Source organism: Plutella xylostella, chromosome 8 (genome assembly GCF_932276165.1).
Source record: "Plutella xylostella chromosome 8, ilPluXylo3.1, whole genome shotgun sequence".
In the NCBI taxonomy this organism is placed as follows: Eukaryota; Metazoa; Arthropoda; class Insecta; order Lepidoptera; family Plutellidae; genus Plutella; species Plutella xylostella.
The window spans coordinates 10882402-10899820 of record NC_063988.1 but is presented as its reverse complement, the minus strand read 5'-3'; the positions used below and the strand labels follow the sequence as shown (position 1 = coordinate 10899820).

Sequence of the window (17419 nt, the reverse complement as noted above, 5' to 3'; positions counted from 1 at the left end):
GGACAGAGTCTACAGCGTTGTGGGTCGCCTCGGGCATCACGTCGGGGATCTGGACGGCGGCGGCGAGGGGGGCGGCCTCGTTCGGGGCGCCCGCGGGCGACGGCATGGCCTGCGCAGGCTCCGCGTCCAGTGCGGGCTCCGCGCTCTCAAGTGAGGCGGGGGCTGCCGCTGGGGGATGCTCGTCTTCCCACTGATCAGCTAGGCCAGTTTCAGGTTCAATTTGAACCGTGCCAGCATCTTAAAAGACAAAATAAGTTCATTTTTAATTATTTTTTCCAATGTAATAACTTGAGGGTAGATCGATATTGTTCGAAAAAATTAAGGACAAATTTATGTTTCGCTCATATTACGACGTGTACGGAACGTGCATACCTATTTTAGGTTTCACGTATTTGTACTGATTGGTCATGCATGACCCATAATCATCTCGCAGATGATTATGTTATCGCAATTGCTTCGAAAACAATCCCGATTTTATAATAGATATTTCACTTTAACACTTGAAATTAGCACTTTTCTATATAAAAAATAACACTTTACTAACCTTCGTTAATTTCATCGTCCGAAGAAACTATAGATCGTGCTATTCGACGTCGATTCTTCTCAGTATTACTCTTCTGTCTTTCCTGTATCTTTCGTATTTTTCTTTCGTAACGTTCTAACTTTTCTTGAGCACTGCGCTTCGGCATTTTTGCGGGAGCGCGTGCGTCTGTTGCCTCGCACGAAAAAGGAATGACGAACTGTCAAAGGTGACACTCGGACGAGGAGCGGAACCGGAAAAGCAGTTTTATTTTTTAAATCGAGTGTCGATTAGTTACTCTTTAAAGAACGTGCGATGTTGCCTGTAGGTTAAAGGGACTACCTGGTATATTATATCTGAAGAATGAAGCGACGAAATATAATTATGTACACTTAACAATCAAGGTACTATTAATTCACTGATATTGATTCTGAAGGCAGAAATTCTAATTTTAACGCTGTCAAACTAAAAAAATTGCTAGCATAAAATGACATTTACGGAAACAATCATAGAGTCGAATTTTAAACAAAGAAATTAAGGTTTTGACGTCTCTAAATTTAAAATTTCCGCCTTCAGAATCGATATCACTGAAAGCTTAAACACCTTCTAAAGGTAGCAATACATATCTATTTTAGTCAGGAAACATAATACAAAGAAAACTTTAAATTTTAAATGAAGACCTTGTAAGCAAATCCCTTCGTGAAAGTTTCATCAAAGGTGTGTCGGGCCGGCGACATATTTTGCTTGTGGTTTGAACCCGGGACTTCCGAGAGTCAACACTCGAGCCCAAACTGACTTCCAAGAACAAGCTCATTTAGCGGACTTAAAGTGTGTAAAGGTGCTCAGGGGATCCCTTTTAGAATTGTTAAGTCCCTGTGAAATTTTTCGCCTGAATATTAATTTCTTTCCGCTCCATACTTGCTTTGTTCCTCCGTCAATTGCCTTAATGATGAATTATTATTACAATCTCGTAATAGGCCCCGATCATGTTTCCTCTTTGTTATCTATCCATTGTGTTAAGGAGATATTGTTTTTCATCAATTTCCTTGAGGTAATCTTCACAGTCTGCTGCTACTGCGTACTACATTAATAATAGAACGAGTGGGTTTTCATGATCAGTGAAAGTTTGTTTTAGGACTTACAATTTTTCTTTGTTGTTACTTGAATGGGAAACGTAGGTTGTAAGTCTCATATTTGATAATTCATATGCACTGTTTTATAAAGAATTTAACAAAACATCGTAAAATTTATTTGATTTCCCAAAAATCAGAAGTTTAAATTATTAGTAGGTAATCATGCTCACAACCTGATGTTCCCTAATAATTAATAAAACCATTTAAAATCAGTTTAAAGCACGCTGGTCGCGGTTCCAGTCGTGACCACGTCTTCCGTCGTCAATGCAATGGTGTTAATGTTCCATTGAATGATGCTATAATGTTGTCGCATCGCCATTCACGGGATACATTCAGCTTTACTTGCGTCATTTGAACTAAAGGTAAGATTGGTATATACATTTTAGTATATGAATATAAATAAATATATGAATTTAAAAAGCTCATACCTACTACCTACTACTACCTACATTATAGGGTACATAATTATTTGTGTCTACCTGTATTTTGAAAAGTAACTGCTGCTTAAAACAACTTTACTCTTTATATACATAGATACCTAATGGAATAAAATTCTTTATATTTAATTGCCCATACGCATCTACGACACAGAAGTGCAAGGTTTTTCAACTCTGTGAAATCATTTGCGTTTAGAGACTTTAGATGTTGGGCGCGGTGCGCAGCTCGTCGCAGATATTATGACCAGTTTTTTACGACGCAGTAAAATTTGCCGAAAGCCGGATAAGTTTTACGACAATGCAATCTGTACACCCATCGCCGGTTTCATTTAGCCGCAAACTGCTGATTGTGTGCGTCTGTTCCACCAACCATTCATTCATTTGTTCTTATCATCGTGTTTCTTTTTATATCTGGAGCTGAGACAATCTGTCCCGTACTAAAGCTGTAAACTAAACATTGTTCATGTCACAATCAGCCTTAAAGCTTCGTTCGTTATCGAAACGCCACCTAGCTAAGACATGGAAAGTTTAATTATTTCTTGAAAACTCTAAAGGCCAAAATATATTTACAACTTAAGTCATCAAGCTATTTTATTACATTGCCAAGTCGCTTCCGATTGGATGAAACAAAAACTGCAGACAACCAGAAATACAATTAATTAGTGTAGCTGTGACGAAATTGTTTCATGAAAAGGTTTTTTAGTCTTCATTTTTAGGAAGATGCTTCTGAGTTTAAGAATCTTTTTTTTGTTACTTCCTAACTTTTTTTGTACTAATTAGGTACATTTTATAATAGACAATCGTTTTTTATTTCTAAAACGTAACTGACGTGTTTTTAAATACGCGTATGAACTTTTATAAGTAAAGTATATCTCTATTATGAAATGCAAAAATAAAGTTGAAAAGCATTTTTTTCAAGTTTATATGTATAAAAATACAAAATTATAAGTGTTGTATGATATTATGTTGAAATGTACCTGAGAGATAATTCATAAAACGTGATAAATTTAATCATTAGATTGTTTTAGTATATTTCAAGTGGATCTTTGCACTGTATTTACAATAATGGTTGTTTTGTTTATGTCTAGTAAATATGTGTAGAGTCTAGTCTATTGACTAGTCATATAATTATTGATATTATATTCGTAGAGTTGATAGCTCTTTCCTGAACCTCTAAATTAATTATTGTTATATAATATTTATATATATATTTATTTTTATTTTATTTTTTAATATATATATAGGTATATATCATTTATATTATGCTTATTTATATATTCATAACTTATATTTTATGTAGTTACGTATTTTATATTATATTTGGTAATTATTATTAAGTGACTTGTTTTAATTTTGTAGTAATAGTGTTGTTTTCTTTTTGCACACCTTATAATAAAATTTTCTTGCACCTCCTGTGGGTTGACTGGTAGAAAATGCTTGTAGCATTAAGTCCACCCTTTGTACACTTATTTTTATATTCGTGCAATAAAGGATTAAATAATAATAATAATAATATTCTTATTCATATTATAATCTTATATTTTCTTTAACATACTTTACCAAGCATTTACTATGATTGTCTGGACCAATAAGTATCTATATAAATTGTACAATTTTATTAAAATAGATAAGTAGGTACTAAGGTTAGGCATTAAGAGCATCCCAATTTTTTAAAAGTAGAATTGTAGTTGTGTATGTTGCATTGTGAACACTAGTATTAAGTAGCTAAACGTTGCAACTATGATCAGGGGGTTCACTATATATAACGAAGAACGAAGTTTCGGAGCGATGATGCGCAAGCTACGAGTACGACTCTGTTTCGTTGTATTAAACGTGCCGATTGCACGACAACTCTCGTTCGTCAGCCCTCCTACGACTTCAACGTGTGAATGGGAGTCGTGAGAATTGTATCGACAATTCATCAACACGAACATACATCACTACAAGTTCATTGCCAAGTACTTTTGAATTTGTAGAGCCCATGAAAAACGTAATCATTACTAGACTCTACAAATAGGTAAGTACTTAAATGGTTTATTGTTATTAATTTTAATCGTTGTTATAGTTGCCGGGAAATCGCAATGGAATTGTATTGTGTCTTGGAATGACCCGCGCTTCGGTAGCAAACAGGTTATACTGCATGAATGAATATAAAAGTGGTGTTTTTTTTGTCTTTTAACCCCTGAACAGCAGGATAAAAGCATAGAAATATATTCAATTGGACGTTGGAAATTTAAATGGCAAAATCTGCCTTCAATATTTTATTAACAAAAACGGTATTATCATTATTATTGGATACATTCAATAGATAGATTATCGAAATATAATTTGCAGCGCAGCGATAAAATTATAAATTTTGTCTCATTACAAGAGCCAGATCATTAAATGCACATTAATGTGGATGCTGCAGGTAGGTATATGGAGGTGTAGAGACGGTGGCGGCAAACAGGCTATGTACCTATTATAATATTATGTACAGTACATAGTACATTATGTGTATGTATCGACCTTGACGACAAATAAAATGCAGCCTCAAATAATACGCGCAGTGAGAGAACGTTCCTCGCTCGCTGACTGCCTCATTCATTATTCAATCTATTTTAATTAGTATACAAAATTACTTTTATTGTAATTCTAAATCAGTATAATTATTGATGAATTAACTGATTATTCACGAAGTTTATTATTTTCATTTTGTACCAATGTAATTATTATGATTGCACCTGCTGTTGATAAAGTAAGCTTTTGTTTAACTTTCTATACAAAATACAACTAAGTACCTATACCATGGGGAAAAAAAACATGATGATCATACCGGGCGTCTTCCCCGCATCCACGTCAATATCGGCCGTCATCGCGCTCGCTCACTCCACTCGTGTCCAGTACCCATGCACTACCACCCGGTCCACCACGCACAGTCCCACACCTGGACTACCCGCCGACACTGACTGGACTACCCGCCTAGAGCCCAGTCCAGGAGATCGATAATATAGAGGTGTCGATGATAGGAAGTGATTGAGCGCGCGAAGGCAATGCCACTGGACGCGCGCCGCCGGCCCGCCGGTATATATGGACATAGCGCGCTCGCCTATCACACCCGCCTAGAGGCTGGAGGTTACATCTACCGCACCAATTCACCATTTTAATTGGATATCGACAACACTTGAAAGTAAACATGATCATTATGGGCCGCGAGATAAGCCACTTATTCGATTGCGCCGTTATCAGTTGTTTGACTTGAAGTGTAACGCTCGGCTAAGGGTCAGCTTTCGATCCAAAAATAAACTTGGATCTGATCTGAGTGATGGGTGGAGCGGTCGCGTGGAGACCCTCCGGCACCGGGCACAGTCCAGTGGAATAGAACTTCCAGAAGTGATGACTGTGACTGTACTATCGCTGTACACTACAAAGCCATAGGTACATAATCATTATTATAGTAGGTATAATTTCTTAGCTCTTCGTGGTTTGAAAAAATACCATTCTATACTTGATGCTAGAGGTACTTATACTGTGTAATATTTAAGCTATGAGAGTGTAATTTTGTGTCACCGTTAATATTTTTATAGGAATTGCTCTAGAATCGTGATCCTGAAGAATCCCCACTTCACAGGCTGCTGATTCCACGAGTCGTGACTGCCAGGACGTCGGGTGAACTTGCTCCTTTATGTCACACTTCAAATTATAGGCTATAAACTTTATTGTTTTATGTGGAAAATTATACTATCCGAGAATCTTCGATCGGATATCGTCTTGTTATAACTTCTCATAAAATTATGCAGCAGCCATTCTGAACAACAAAATAATAAAATTACCTATAAGAGATTATAATTTAAGTACTTCCAAATTAATATTGGGTATCTTCGGAATACGTATTGTAATAAGGATAAAATTCATCAGTTCACTTAGTGTAGGTACTTATTATTTTTTATCGCGACAATATATTAAGTAGAAGTACCCGAATATCCCGAAACACAGATTACTCTTCACTCGCGATAGCAGAACAATAATATTATTGTATAATCTTCTGAATTGACCGATAAGCTGCTCTCTGTTATAAAACTTATAAAATAAAGTGTAAAAATTAACTGAGCAATTAAATGATTTTATCACTTTTGCCTATATACAGTATGTTTTATTCAGTTTTCATTATAAGTAAATGTGGGACACTTTTGTCTCACTGGACCGGACCTCAACGGCTGGATGAGGAAAGTTCCTGTACCCATGTATAAACTGACTGTACAATTTTTGTTGGTTCATATTAATCATAAGCTTAAATTAAAATAATATAGAAAGATACTTTTTAAATAATATATAATGTATTAAAAATATGTTTACAACCTTAAACAGACAACCCCATGAATAGGATGCTGTAGACCACGCACTCTTCTTTACTCCATCCTGTATAATACATTGTTTAACAAGTTGAATTTATTACAGTTGATAAAAGTTCAAAGATAAATAATAATCTGCTTGACAGCTTTTAATGTGTATCTACTTTTTTAATTGTATGACTTTAACATAGTTAAGTAGGTACTTATTTAAAAGTCAGTTTTGGTAAGGTTGCTTTTAAAGAGCCTCCTAGGACGGTGTATCAACTGTAATAACCTTAAGATACGACAGTGAGTCAGCCACTGTCAAATCTGCCTGGCTATAATGTTTTCAGTTGGGCGAGTATAAGTTTCAGAAACTTCCGTTTACGTTGCGTATCGTCAACTGTCACTGTCAAAATGTATGATGGATTTGTTAGTTCCAAAAGTGACATTTGATTGTTCCATAATTATGTTTGTGTAGTATCGAAAATAGTATCGAATCCTGTGATCGCACCTCAGCACAGTGACAAACCTTAGTCCCTAGTTATTGTCACCAAATATAGCTCGCATCTTCTTAGCGTGTCAATGATAATTTATAATACTAAAGCTGAACTACGGTAAGTCATCATGGTGAAAAGATTAGCCAGTCAGATCAGTTGTATGTACCTAGTTGATACGTCAATCGAGGAATCTCTTTGTTGTACGCAATCGCATCCCCATCACAACATGCAAAACATTCATTAGTTAGTCGCAGTTATATGTAGGTACTAGTAGGTTTCAATGAAATAGGTCATTCCGTGTAAATATTATAATGTAATGATAGTTTAAATGAATGAGTATCCTGTTATAATTTATTGCATCTACAATTTATAATTTCCTGTTGCATCTTCAAGGGTCATCAACATTTTAATTAAAGCCAGTGTGTAATTTTAATTAAAAATTTACTACCAACTTCACCTACACTATTTATTAGTAAACCGCAATAGTTGTTATACGTACGGTCAGCTTCATTACGTACAGTGTACACGTTTGTGACATGGAAATGGTACTTACTTACAATATTTCATAAAATTTACTCTACTGAAAGGAAAGTCAATAATGTTACTGAAGTTTTGCCCATGTATGGTTCTATGTGCTGGACATGTTTAAATTGTGCGAGCGATTAGTAGTTTAGTTTACTTAAGTAGTACAATGCGCATGCATTTAAAAAATCCTTTTGTCGTAAAAAATACTCCCCTATTTACTACTCGTCAGGTAGTTGATAATATAATGTAAGAAACTACCTACTTTAACATCATTAATTAATATCCAGATGTAACTCACCTCCGTGTAACCTTAATACTTACAACTGAAAAAAAAAACATTCATTTTCATCACCGTAAAACCTTATCTCATTTATACACATTATCCTGCGTGAGTTTTACATGAAGACCTCTCACATCATTTTCATTGCAAAAATGTTCCGGAAGTGAAGGATTTCCTTCCCGCTCGTAATGTAAACAAACACCTCGCTTCACGAACAGGATAACGCGACTCTAGCGAACCCTCGCCAGCCACGGCCCTATGACCACGCAGCAAGGTCCATTATCCCGCATCAGCCACCAACTGCACGGTAGACTTGGCCCCGTAACGTGATAAAGATACAAATTATTCACATCTGATTTATTCTCGGATAGCTCGGTAATGAGGACCGGCCTAATATCTTGGAGTTTTCCTTCACGAGGCGCTTTTCCTCGTCTATGAAATATGTTGATTGTTGTTGATATTACGGATGTGCTTCCGCAATCCAAGTGGAATCACTAAGTTAATAATACCTCATGTGTATGCAGGGGTTTGTGAACCAATCAGTAGGTAAACCCCTATGGTTTACCTTCACCTGTACCAACCTTTAGGTTCAATCTCTAACTCGACGACTGAACGAATGAACGAGAATTTGTCAGTAAATCGGCACGTTTTAAACATCCAGATAGAGTAGGAGTTATGTAGTAAGGCAGATTTACTTTTCCAAAGTTTCGGATCGCTGCACTAAGTACAGCTCTATCTGGTTGTAGGTACCTATTAAATGTGTCGATTGCACGACGCGACGTCGCGTCATCGTTCGTTCGTTCGTTTTTCGTCAGCATAGAATAACCCTCTAGATGTCGAGGTGGTCGAGGGATGTGTGGGCGCCCCGAGCGAGCAGAATGGCCCTCCATCTCACAGCTGCCAGGGACATTCTCCACATTCTATATTTTGGACGGGATTTTTCAATTTCACCAGAACTCAGTGGCTCACGATAACATGAAGAGGTGAGGGGATGTTAGCATGATCTGCAATTGAATGGACTTATGTATCATCATTATTTTTAGATATACCTACTGTATTTTTTTTCTTGTAAACTGACATGGAGGTACCTATGTTTCAAAACTTATTAGAATTTATTGCAGGTTCGAGAGTATGCAAACAATAAGATTGGTAATGATATCTGAAATATGCAGAGTGGGTGTCAATCTGAAGTTTCGTATTCACTGTTCTAAGGAAAAATCAATAAAATAATGTAGGAAATTATTCACATCTCCGGTAGCTTTCTTAGATTGAATTTCATTTCCTCATTTCGATAAGGAGGTACGTATTTTTGACAGACAGGCGCTATTTAACGTGAGCAGTACTGACGAAGACAAAACAAAATTAATTATTGATTTTATATACTTACTTACTTACTCCGCTGGCTCAGCGACCCAAAGTGAGTCTTGGCCTCCGATACAAGAGATCGCCACTTCTGACGGTCCAGTGCAGTCTCCCGCCAGTCTACGACTTGTAGCTCGCGCAGGTCCGCCTCCACCGCGTCACTCCAGCGGTACCTGGGACGGCCCATGTAGGCTCTTTTTGCGCTACGATCTTCTCCCATTCTCTGGGATTGATTCTCATTGATTTTATATACTTATTATGAATTTTATCTGTGTTTTGTCTGTATTTTTATTGACCTATAGATGTACACTTATAAAACTGCCCCCTGTATATAATTTAGTTTCATCAACATTGGACAGGAAACGTAAGTTATTAAAAGCCGATTAATAACAACACATTTTATTTTGTAAATGATTTCTTACATAAGCACAATATTATAGGAAGGGCTTGCAAAAGACAGTAAGACAAATCGGGAATATTTACAATTTACTTAGCCTAAAGGAGGTACTTACAAATTAAAGTATTTTACATAAATAGGTACCTAACCACCGTTAAGTTAAGTAACTACTTGAACGTGTACAGATTTTACAATTTTTCATTTCAATAAGGTAGGTATTTGCTATAAAAAATATATATATATATTAAAAGAGGCAAGTCATCTTGTTCAATTGGACTTTCATTACATATGAGCAATTAAATTTTACAGTAGGTACCTATATTTAAATTTTGTAACTGAAAGGTGATTACCTGATCGATGATCAGACTTACAATAAAATATATAATAGAGTCTATAAATACTAGAAACAATGCTCAATAGGCGAACTTATCGCTAGGAGCGATCCCTTACAGGCAACCTAATTTATTTAGGAAACAAAGTAACAAATTCTGTGTATTGTGTTTTCTTAAATAGTCTTCGAGTCTCCTCCGCCTGTCTCGTCAGATGATCCGCTACCGAGAAACCGGAAGCTAATCCGATTTTACTGTCGGAGCCACTTCCGGAATCTTCACTGAACAATTAATTTATTTTCATTTGTACACGTTCTGTTCACTCGGGACACAAATCCAACATGACGTTTTTAATACAATTGGCGCTGAAAATGTTTCAGACAATTACTGAGTTGCACGAAGGAACTTTAAGCTAATGTCTATGCAAATAAATCTAGGCACATGCAAGTGTGTTTTTTTAAAGGATTTTTTAATCCTATTATAAAAATAGATTAGGTACGTAAATAAGTTCTTAAATATTAAAAATAAACTTAAAACAAGTACTTTTGTGGGAGTTATTATTAAGATATCACAACCAATAATTTCGCTGCAATAGTCTCCTCACTCCTCTTCATCATCATCATCATCATCATCATACAGCAGGTCACCAATCATACGCCAGGTTTCAGCAGGTGCCAGGTATCTTTAGATTTTTTTCATTTGTAAACTTCTTTATATTCATACCTTTTTGCTTACTGTCTTGGCTCAGGTGCATTTGCCCTTCATATACTATTTCATTTTTAATAAATATGCAATACATAATATTAATATTATATTCACCTTAAACTTATGGAAAAGTCATTATTTTCTAATATTAGATCAGTAGGGTAACGTAACGTACCTTGGGACGCTTGTACCTCGGGACATTGATTGTATTTTAAAAACCGGCTAAATAAACACATTAAAATTCTACCCTAGGCATAGTATTTTACTCGCTTGGCAAAACTAGTGAGTCTCGTGATCATACCAGCATCTAGTGTGTGGTGAAGACAGTATGAAGTTTTTTGGAGTCAAAAGTAGCTTTTGTATAGTTTTTTGTGTTGCTTTATCTCATTGAGGCATGCTCAAAATAAAGACATGGATGTCACGTATAACTTTTCAGTTATTTAATTTTATGGCATGGCAATTATCTGAAAGATTCCTATTAATTAAAAATAAAGATATTTAAATTTTGGATAAATATTGCTTTTTTGTACCTTGGGACACGATTAAATTTGTACCTTGGGACACTGTTTCCTATGGCTTTGTACTATTTAAAATGCAAACATCTAAATAACGCCTTATTTCTCTGTTCTTATTAGTGCCAGAGTGAAACTAGACAGAAGAGAGATACAGTAAATAAATAAGAACAGAGATATAAGGCGTTATTTAGAAGTTTGCATTTTCCATAGTAAAAAGCTATAGGAAACAGTGTCCCAAGGTACAAACGTGTAACGTACCTTGGGTCAAAACAAGCATTTTTACTTTTATCTTAATTTAATAAAATCTGGCCACACTATAGCTTAAGCACAAATACTAGTGATAATAGATTATATATCCTACCGAATAAAGAAAATTTCACATTAATATCTTAGTTGTACGCTGCGATAGCTTCATTCAAAGTTGGGGTAGTCGAAAATGTCCCTAGGTACGTTACGTTACCCTATATTATTTACTTACATGAAAGTATCACTCTTATGTCTTCGTTATAGTTCATATTTACAATCAGAATAGACTACAATTTTAAATATTTTCATGTCACGAGGTTGGTTTAAAATAGGTCGATTAGCTAATTTGATGCTAATAAATCATTAAGTTTTCGTTCAAAAACATAATAATGTAGGAGACAAAATGTTAAAAGTAACTTGGTGCATTAAAAAATAATAATTTACATTTAAATTTTCATAATAAAATTATAAGTCCATAATATTTATACAGGATACATGGAAAATATGTAAATTGTCTACAATAATGATTGAAAATAAAATAAATAATTAAGTATTTCTGTCCAAAGAATCATAGAAATTCAAATAAAGAATTTTCTAAATAGGAAGAGAAATATTTAGTAGCTTTATTTCTAAAACCCTTTCAACATAACATGAATGAACAGGCTGATTGCCGGGAGTTGCCAGCCGCGGCCGCCGCTCACCGACTCAAAGGAACTCAAATGGCACCGGTTTAAAGAATTTTACAAAATTATACACATTATTTTTATTGGCAAGTAATATTTTCATACCTACTTCAAATATTTTTAACGATATAAATATGATTTTATATACATTTTATAAGGAACAAGTTAGATATTTCTAGTAAGTACAAGTTAAAATGTACATTTAATCAAGAGAATGTAATAAATCTATATTTATTTACACTATTGAGGTTTAAGTAAAGTATATTGCCTATACTACCTATCATCAGTAACATCATTATTAATAAATTAGTCATTTGAAATGAGTCACACCATTGAAATTATGATAAGCTGATTTCGTTATCATCAATTTCATATACATTTTGAATTATCTACTTACACTACAACAGGTTTGCGTTCCTTATGTCTACAAGAACAACTTTTTTTCTTAACACTAAGTTGCCCACCCCTGGGGTCATTCACCTCCTCCAGTGACACCGAAGACACATGTTTTTGCTATAACGTGACGATATTAGTGTTATTCTTCATTATAATAATTTGTTTTTCACAATTGGCTATATTCTTAATATTATTATTACATTGAGATTTAGATTCACTAGCTTTGTTATCTACTGGTATTTTATTTTCTTTAACGCTATTTTCGTCTAGTTTGTTGTGTTCGTTGACTTCAGTCATTCGGCATGTCTTTCCATTCGCGACCTGGTCATCATTATCGTCATCCTCCGTCTGTGTCTCCTTATCGACGCAGATTTCTGTAACATCATCATAGCGTTGAACACATTTTGTAAATACATAATTCAATAATACAATATAAGAAAGCAATCTGTTTTTAGTTGCTAATTCATAACATAGCTACAAGATGAGTTTATGTTCATCTATGACTATGCTCTAAACTCCAATCAGTAGACAAGCATTTGTAATAACAATTATTAGTCTCAACATATATGACCAAAATAATATAATATGGTAAAGTGGTATAATTGTCAGATTTACAAGGCATTTCAGAGCCCACATTGTTGAATCCTGTCTTACATTTTTGTAGTAAACCCGAACACTAGGCTAGTACTTACTCTGCCTCAGGGCGGTGAGGGGCGCGGGCGCGGGGGGCGCGGCGAGGGGCGCGGGGGGCTTGCGGCTGTAGCGCACCGGCATGATGCTCTGCCGCACGTTGCGCTCCGGCCGGATCAGGATTATGTACAACTGTAGGAGATGTAGCAGTGTTATACCTATATTTATACTGTATCTCTATTAGTAGTTACATAATGTTAAAATCAGGTTAAAAGCGTCTTTGACGCGGTATTTGATGGATCATCCACATCATCATCAGTCTGTAATGGACCACTGCTGTACTTAGAAATTTCCAAGGAGCATCATATAATAATAATAATCTCTTTCTTCGGCCTTCTTCAAGCAAACACGTACGGCTACCTGTCTATCACTGGAGGGGTATTATACATTATACTCAACACAATGAACAAAATAATATTGTAAAAGAAAGAAGGAAAATTTTAGAAGACACGTTGAAGACAAATACTGAAACTGAACAGTCGTTTATTTCAGCAAAGCACATTTTTTGCGAGATAAAAAATTCAAGATGATTATTGCAATGAGTTCCCTTCTTTATTCTCAACAAACAGCTAATGAGTTGTGAACCAACAGCCTCTCCCCATTCCGCACAAATGGCTCTAAAACGCTCGGGTCACCTAATTTTGTACTTCCAATGACGTCGCGTAAATTTGCTTACTTGCTCAAATTAATTGAATTAATGAACGAAATTCACAATACGATAGAATTCATTGCGTCAATTAATTATTGAGCTCGATGAATGGAATGCTTCACTCTCTTGTTTTAACGAGCCTACTGAGTTGTTTTAGCGTAATAGGCCACGTATGAAACAGTTCAAGGGATAAAAGATCCTTTGTGACTTTCAGGCATTCAACCCTCGCACCCCCGCATGCGATTCGGCTATTACCCACTACAACAGGTAAAACCTTGTTAGGACGATGTGATGAATGTGAGGTTTTTCTACCCATCGCCTACTTGGCAGGTGTTGTGAAGAAAACATTCGGTTTTACGTGAGTTGGGTCGTAATTTGAAAAGGTTCGGTGAGAGTTCGGTTCTACTTAGCTATATGGAATAAATAATAGTGTTCGGTGCATTGAAGACTTAGTATTAGAAACCGGTAGCCGTCAATAAAGCAGGAGGTACTAACAAGTAGAGTTCATTGCATATGTAAAGCTCGCAATATGTTTGCCAACAGTCTCATACAACATGCAGTGTACAAGGTAGGAAAGCTCTCTTGTTTATACTTGGAACTTGAATTTTAGGTGAAGCGGCAAGCTTTTCATGTCAAGCTCCGACATTTATGTAAATTATGCTTCAACGGCAAGGATATTTGAGTTACGACTACCCGACTTTCTGTAATTATAGTAATTACGAATTATAAACCTTCTGGAACTCGACTTCTTGTGGAAAACTTATAAAATGAACTGTTTTTTGTTTTAAATTAAGTAAAGGTTTTACAATGTTGTATTGAAAATAAATATCATTACGGAAGAAGAAACGGATAAGCGGCAGAGGTGGAGAGGGAACTTGGGGGAGAAGAGGTACACGAGAGTGACGGAGGCGGAGAGGGAGATGGTGACTGTGAGTGTGACAGAGACGGCACTAACCTTGGGGGAGAAGAGGTACACGAGAGTGACGGAGGCGGAGAGGGAGATGGTGACTGTGAGTGTGACAGAGACAGCACTAACCTTGGGGGAGAAGAGGCACACGAGAGTGACGGAGGCGGAGAGGGAGATGGTGACTGTGAGTGTGACAGAGACAGCACTAACCTTGGGGGAGAAGAGGCACACGAGAGTGACGGAGGCGGAGAGGGAGATGGTGACTGTGAGTGTGACAGAGACAGCACTAACCTTGGGGGAGAAGAGGCACACGAGAGTGACGGAGGCGGAGAGGGAGATGGTGACTGTGAGTGTGACAGAGACAGCACTAACCTTGGGGGAGAAGAGGCACACGAGAGTGACGGAGGCGGAGAGGGAGATGGTGACTGTGAGTGTGACAGAGACAGCACTAACCTTGGGGGAGAAGAGGCACACGAGAGTGACGGAGGCGGAGAGGGAGATGGTGACTGTGAGTGTGACAGAGACAGGAATAACCTTGGGGGAGAAGAGGTACACGAGAGTGACGGAGGCGGAGAGGGAGATGGTGACTGTGAGTGTGACAGAGACAGCACTAACCTTGGGGGAGAAGAGGCACACGAGAGTGACGGAGGCGGAGAGGGAGATGGTGACTGTGAGTGTGACAGAGACAGCACTAACCTTGGGGGAGAAGAGGCACACGAGAGTGACGGAGGCGGAGAGGGAGATGGTGACTGTGAGTGTGACAGAGACAGCACTAACCTTGGGGGAGAAGAGGCACACGAGAGTGACGGAGGCGGAGAGGGAGATGGTGACTGTGAGTGTGACAGAGACAGCACTAACCTTGGGGGAGAAGAGGCACACGAGAGTGACGGAGGCGGAGAGGGAGATGGTGACTGTGAGTGTGACAGAGACAGCACTAACCTTGGGGGAGAAGAGGCACACGAGAGTGACGGAGGCGGAGAGGGAGATGGTGACTGTGAGTGTGACAGAGACAGCACTAACCCTGGGGGAGAAGAGGCACACGAGAGTGACGGAGGCGGAGAGGGAGATGGTGACTGTGAGTGTGACAGAGACAGCACTAACCTTGGGGGAAAAAGAGGCACACGAGAGTGACAGAGGCGCAGAGGGAGATGGTGACTGTGAGTGTGACAGAGACAGCACTAACCTTGGGGGAGAAGAGGCACACGAGAGTGACGGAGGCGGAGAGGGAGATGGTGACGGCCATGCTGGTGACGCGCAGCGGGACGTGCGACGCGGTGCCGAAGTACAGCGGCACGAACGCCAGCCAGATCACGCACGTCGTGTACATCGTGAACCCTGGGGAAGAATACATTCATTGAGGATACAGATTAAAAATTAGTAAAATGTATGCCTGAGTCTTTAGCCTGATACAAAAACATTAGAATCTGGTGAGCGTGAAACATAAATTCAAGAAAAAAACTGTACTTTTTTACCTGACTCTTCCCTTGAGACTTTAGATACCTACAATAACATGGAGTCTTGTGTCGAGGGAGCTCAGTGAGTAAATGTTATTGCAGGTTTTCACGCAAAACTACAATAAATATGTACAAAGTACATAATTGTGTAAGTACAGTACTTTGTTGCAAGCGCTTTTTCCGCGAGATCTGTCCGATGCCCACGGTATAACGGCATAACTCTATTGTAGTGGCGGCACACCTTTATTTATTTATTTTTATTTCATAAGGCTTAGGCTATAATTACAGAGTAACCTATTTCGATAGCAAAGCCGTGCGATATAATTGAGCAACATTTATAGTGCTCCCCATGCTAGGTATGCTGGGCGACCCCTATGTTTCAATCATAGCTGATGCCATGATGGCACAAAGCCTATTCATTGTCTAATTGCGAACATGCTCCTTTTCATTAGCAGACACAACCTAGAGCCCTCCATAAGGGAGGGACATCCATTATTCTTATGTAAACAGGTATATGGGACAATGCGACATGGTACAGTCAGGTGCAGAATAACCTGACCCCCTGCATTTCAAATAGAAATTCAACAACGCAAAGCCAATTTGTCGGTGTGACGTATGTTTCGGTAGTGCTCGTGTCTATAGACAGACATAGAACTATTTTATTATTCTCCTATTTATATCCATCATTTATCATAGAACAATACTATGAAATTATTAAAGAATAATATTATGAAAAACAAAATTAAAATTCGTTTTAGCTGGACTCGTTCTCACGGCCATATCATTCGTAAGCCACTGCGCCACGGCGAATGTTAACATCGTTTGAAAAATAGTGAATATGTTGCGGTTCATTAGCAAAAGTATAGTCTATGTATTCATAATTGTTTACAATATGAAATATAATAAAAGCAGAGGGTATTTTGAATTTATTTCTCAATTAAATTCGTAGACTTGAAGAGAATGCTTCGTTGCATTGAGAAAACAAGTGAGATGGGTTTTGTTAGTTCCATCTGATTAATTTCTGCTTACCTATAATATAATCAACATTATTAATTTGTAACGATGTCAAACGGATTTATTAACAAATTCATTGTTAATTGAGTTAATTGCCAGGATAACATTGGGTTCGTATTCGTATTTTCTTTTGGCATAATATACATATTTTACTACTTATAGATTAGAACATACTTTTCACGCTATATATAATAATATGTATTACACATAATTATACACAATTATTATTCACTAAAGCATGATCAAATTATTGTTTTTAAAGGTTACCGGAGATGGATGTCTTTTAATGGGCCCTGAAGAACTGTTATAAATTGATTAACGCATAACAAGACACAATTTTAAAGATGATATTCTGTTTGCTGTTTGC

General features: G+C 37.2%; 2 protein-coding genes across 2 annotated transcripts in view; both read right to left on the bottom strand.

Annotated features, from left to right (window-relative positions):
- The window catches only part of LOC105392958 (putative inorganic phosphate cotransporter), a 42680-nt gene extending 37537 nt beyond the window's left edge, over positions 1-5143 (bottom strand). The window contains exon 1 of the mRNA XM_011564655.3: positions 4906-5143. Coding sequence (XP_011562957.3) covers positions 4906-4945 — 40 coding nt within the window. The 5' untranslated portion in view covers positions 4946-5143. The remainder of the gene's footprint in view (positions 1-4905) is intronic.
- A 2908-nt stretch (positions 5144-8051) lies between these two features.
- LOC105393477 (metabotropic glutamate receptor 2) overlaps positions 8052-17419 on the bottom strand; it is a 124490-nt gene continuing 115122 nt past the window's right edge. The window contains exons 15-18 of the mRNA XM_048622582.1: positions 15768-15919; positions 13031-13160; positions 12539-12712; positions 8052-8137 (exon numbers count right to left, since the gene is read on the bottom strand). Coding sequence (XP_048478539.1) covers positions 8052-8137; positions 12539-12712; positions 13031-13160; positions 15768-15919 — 542 coding nt within the window. The remainder of the gene's footprint in view (positions 8138-12538; positions 12713-13030; positions 13161-15767; positions 15920-17419) is intronic.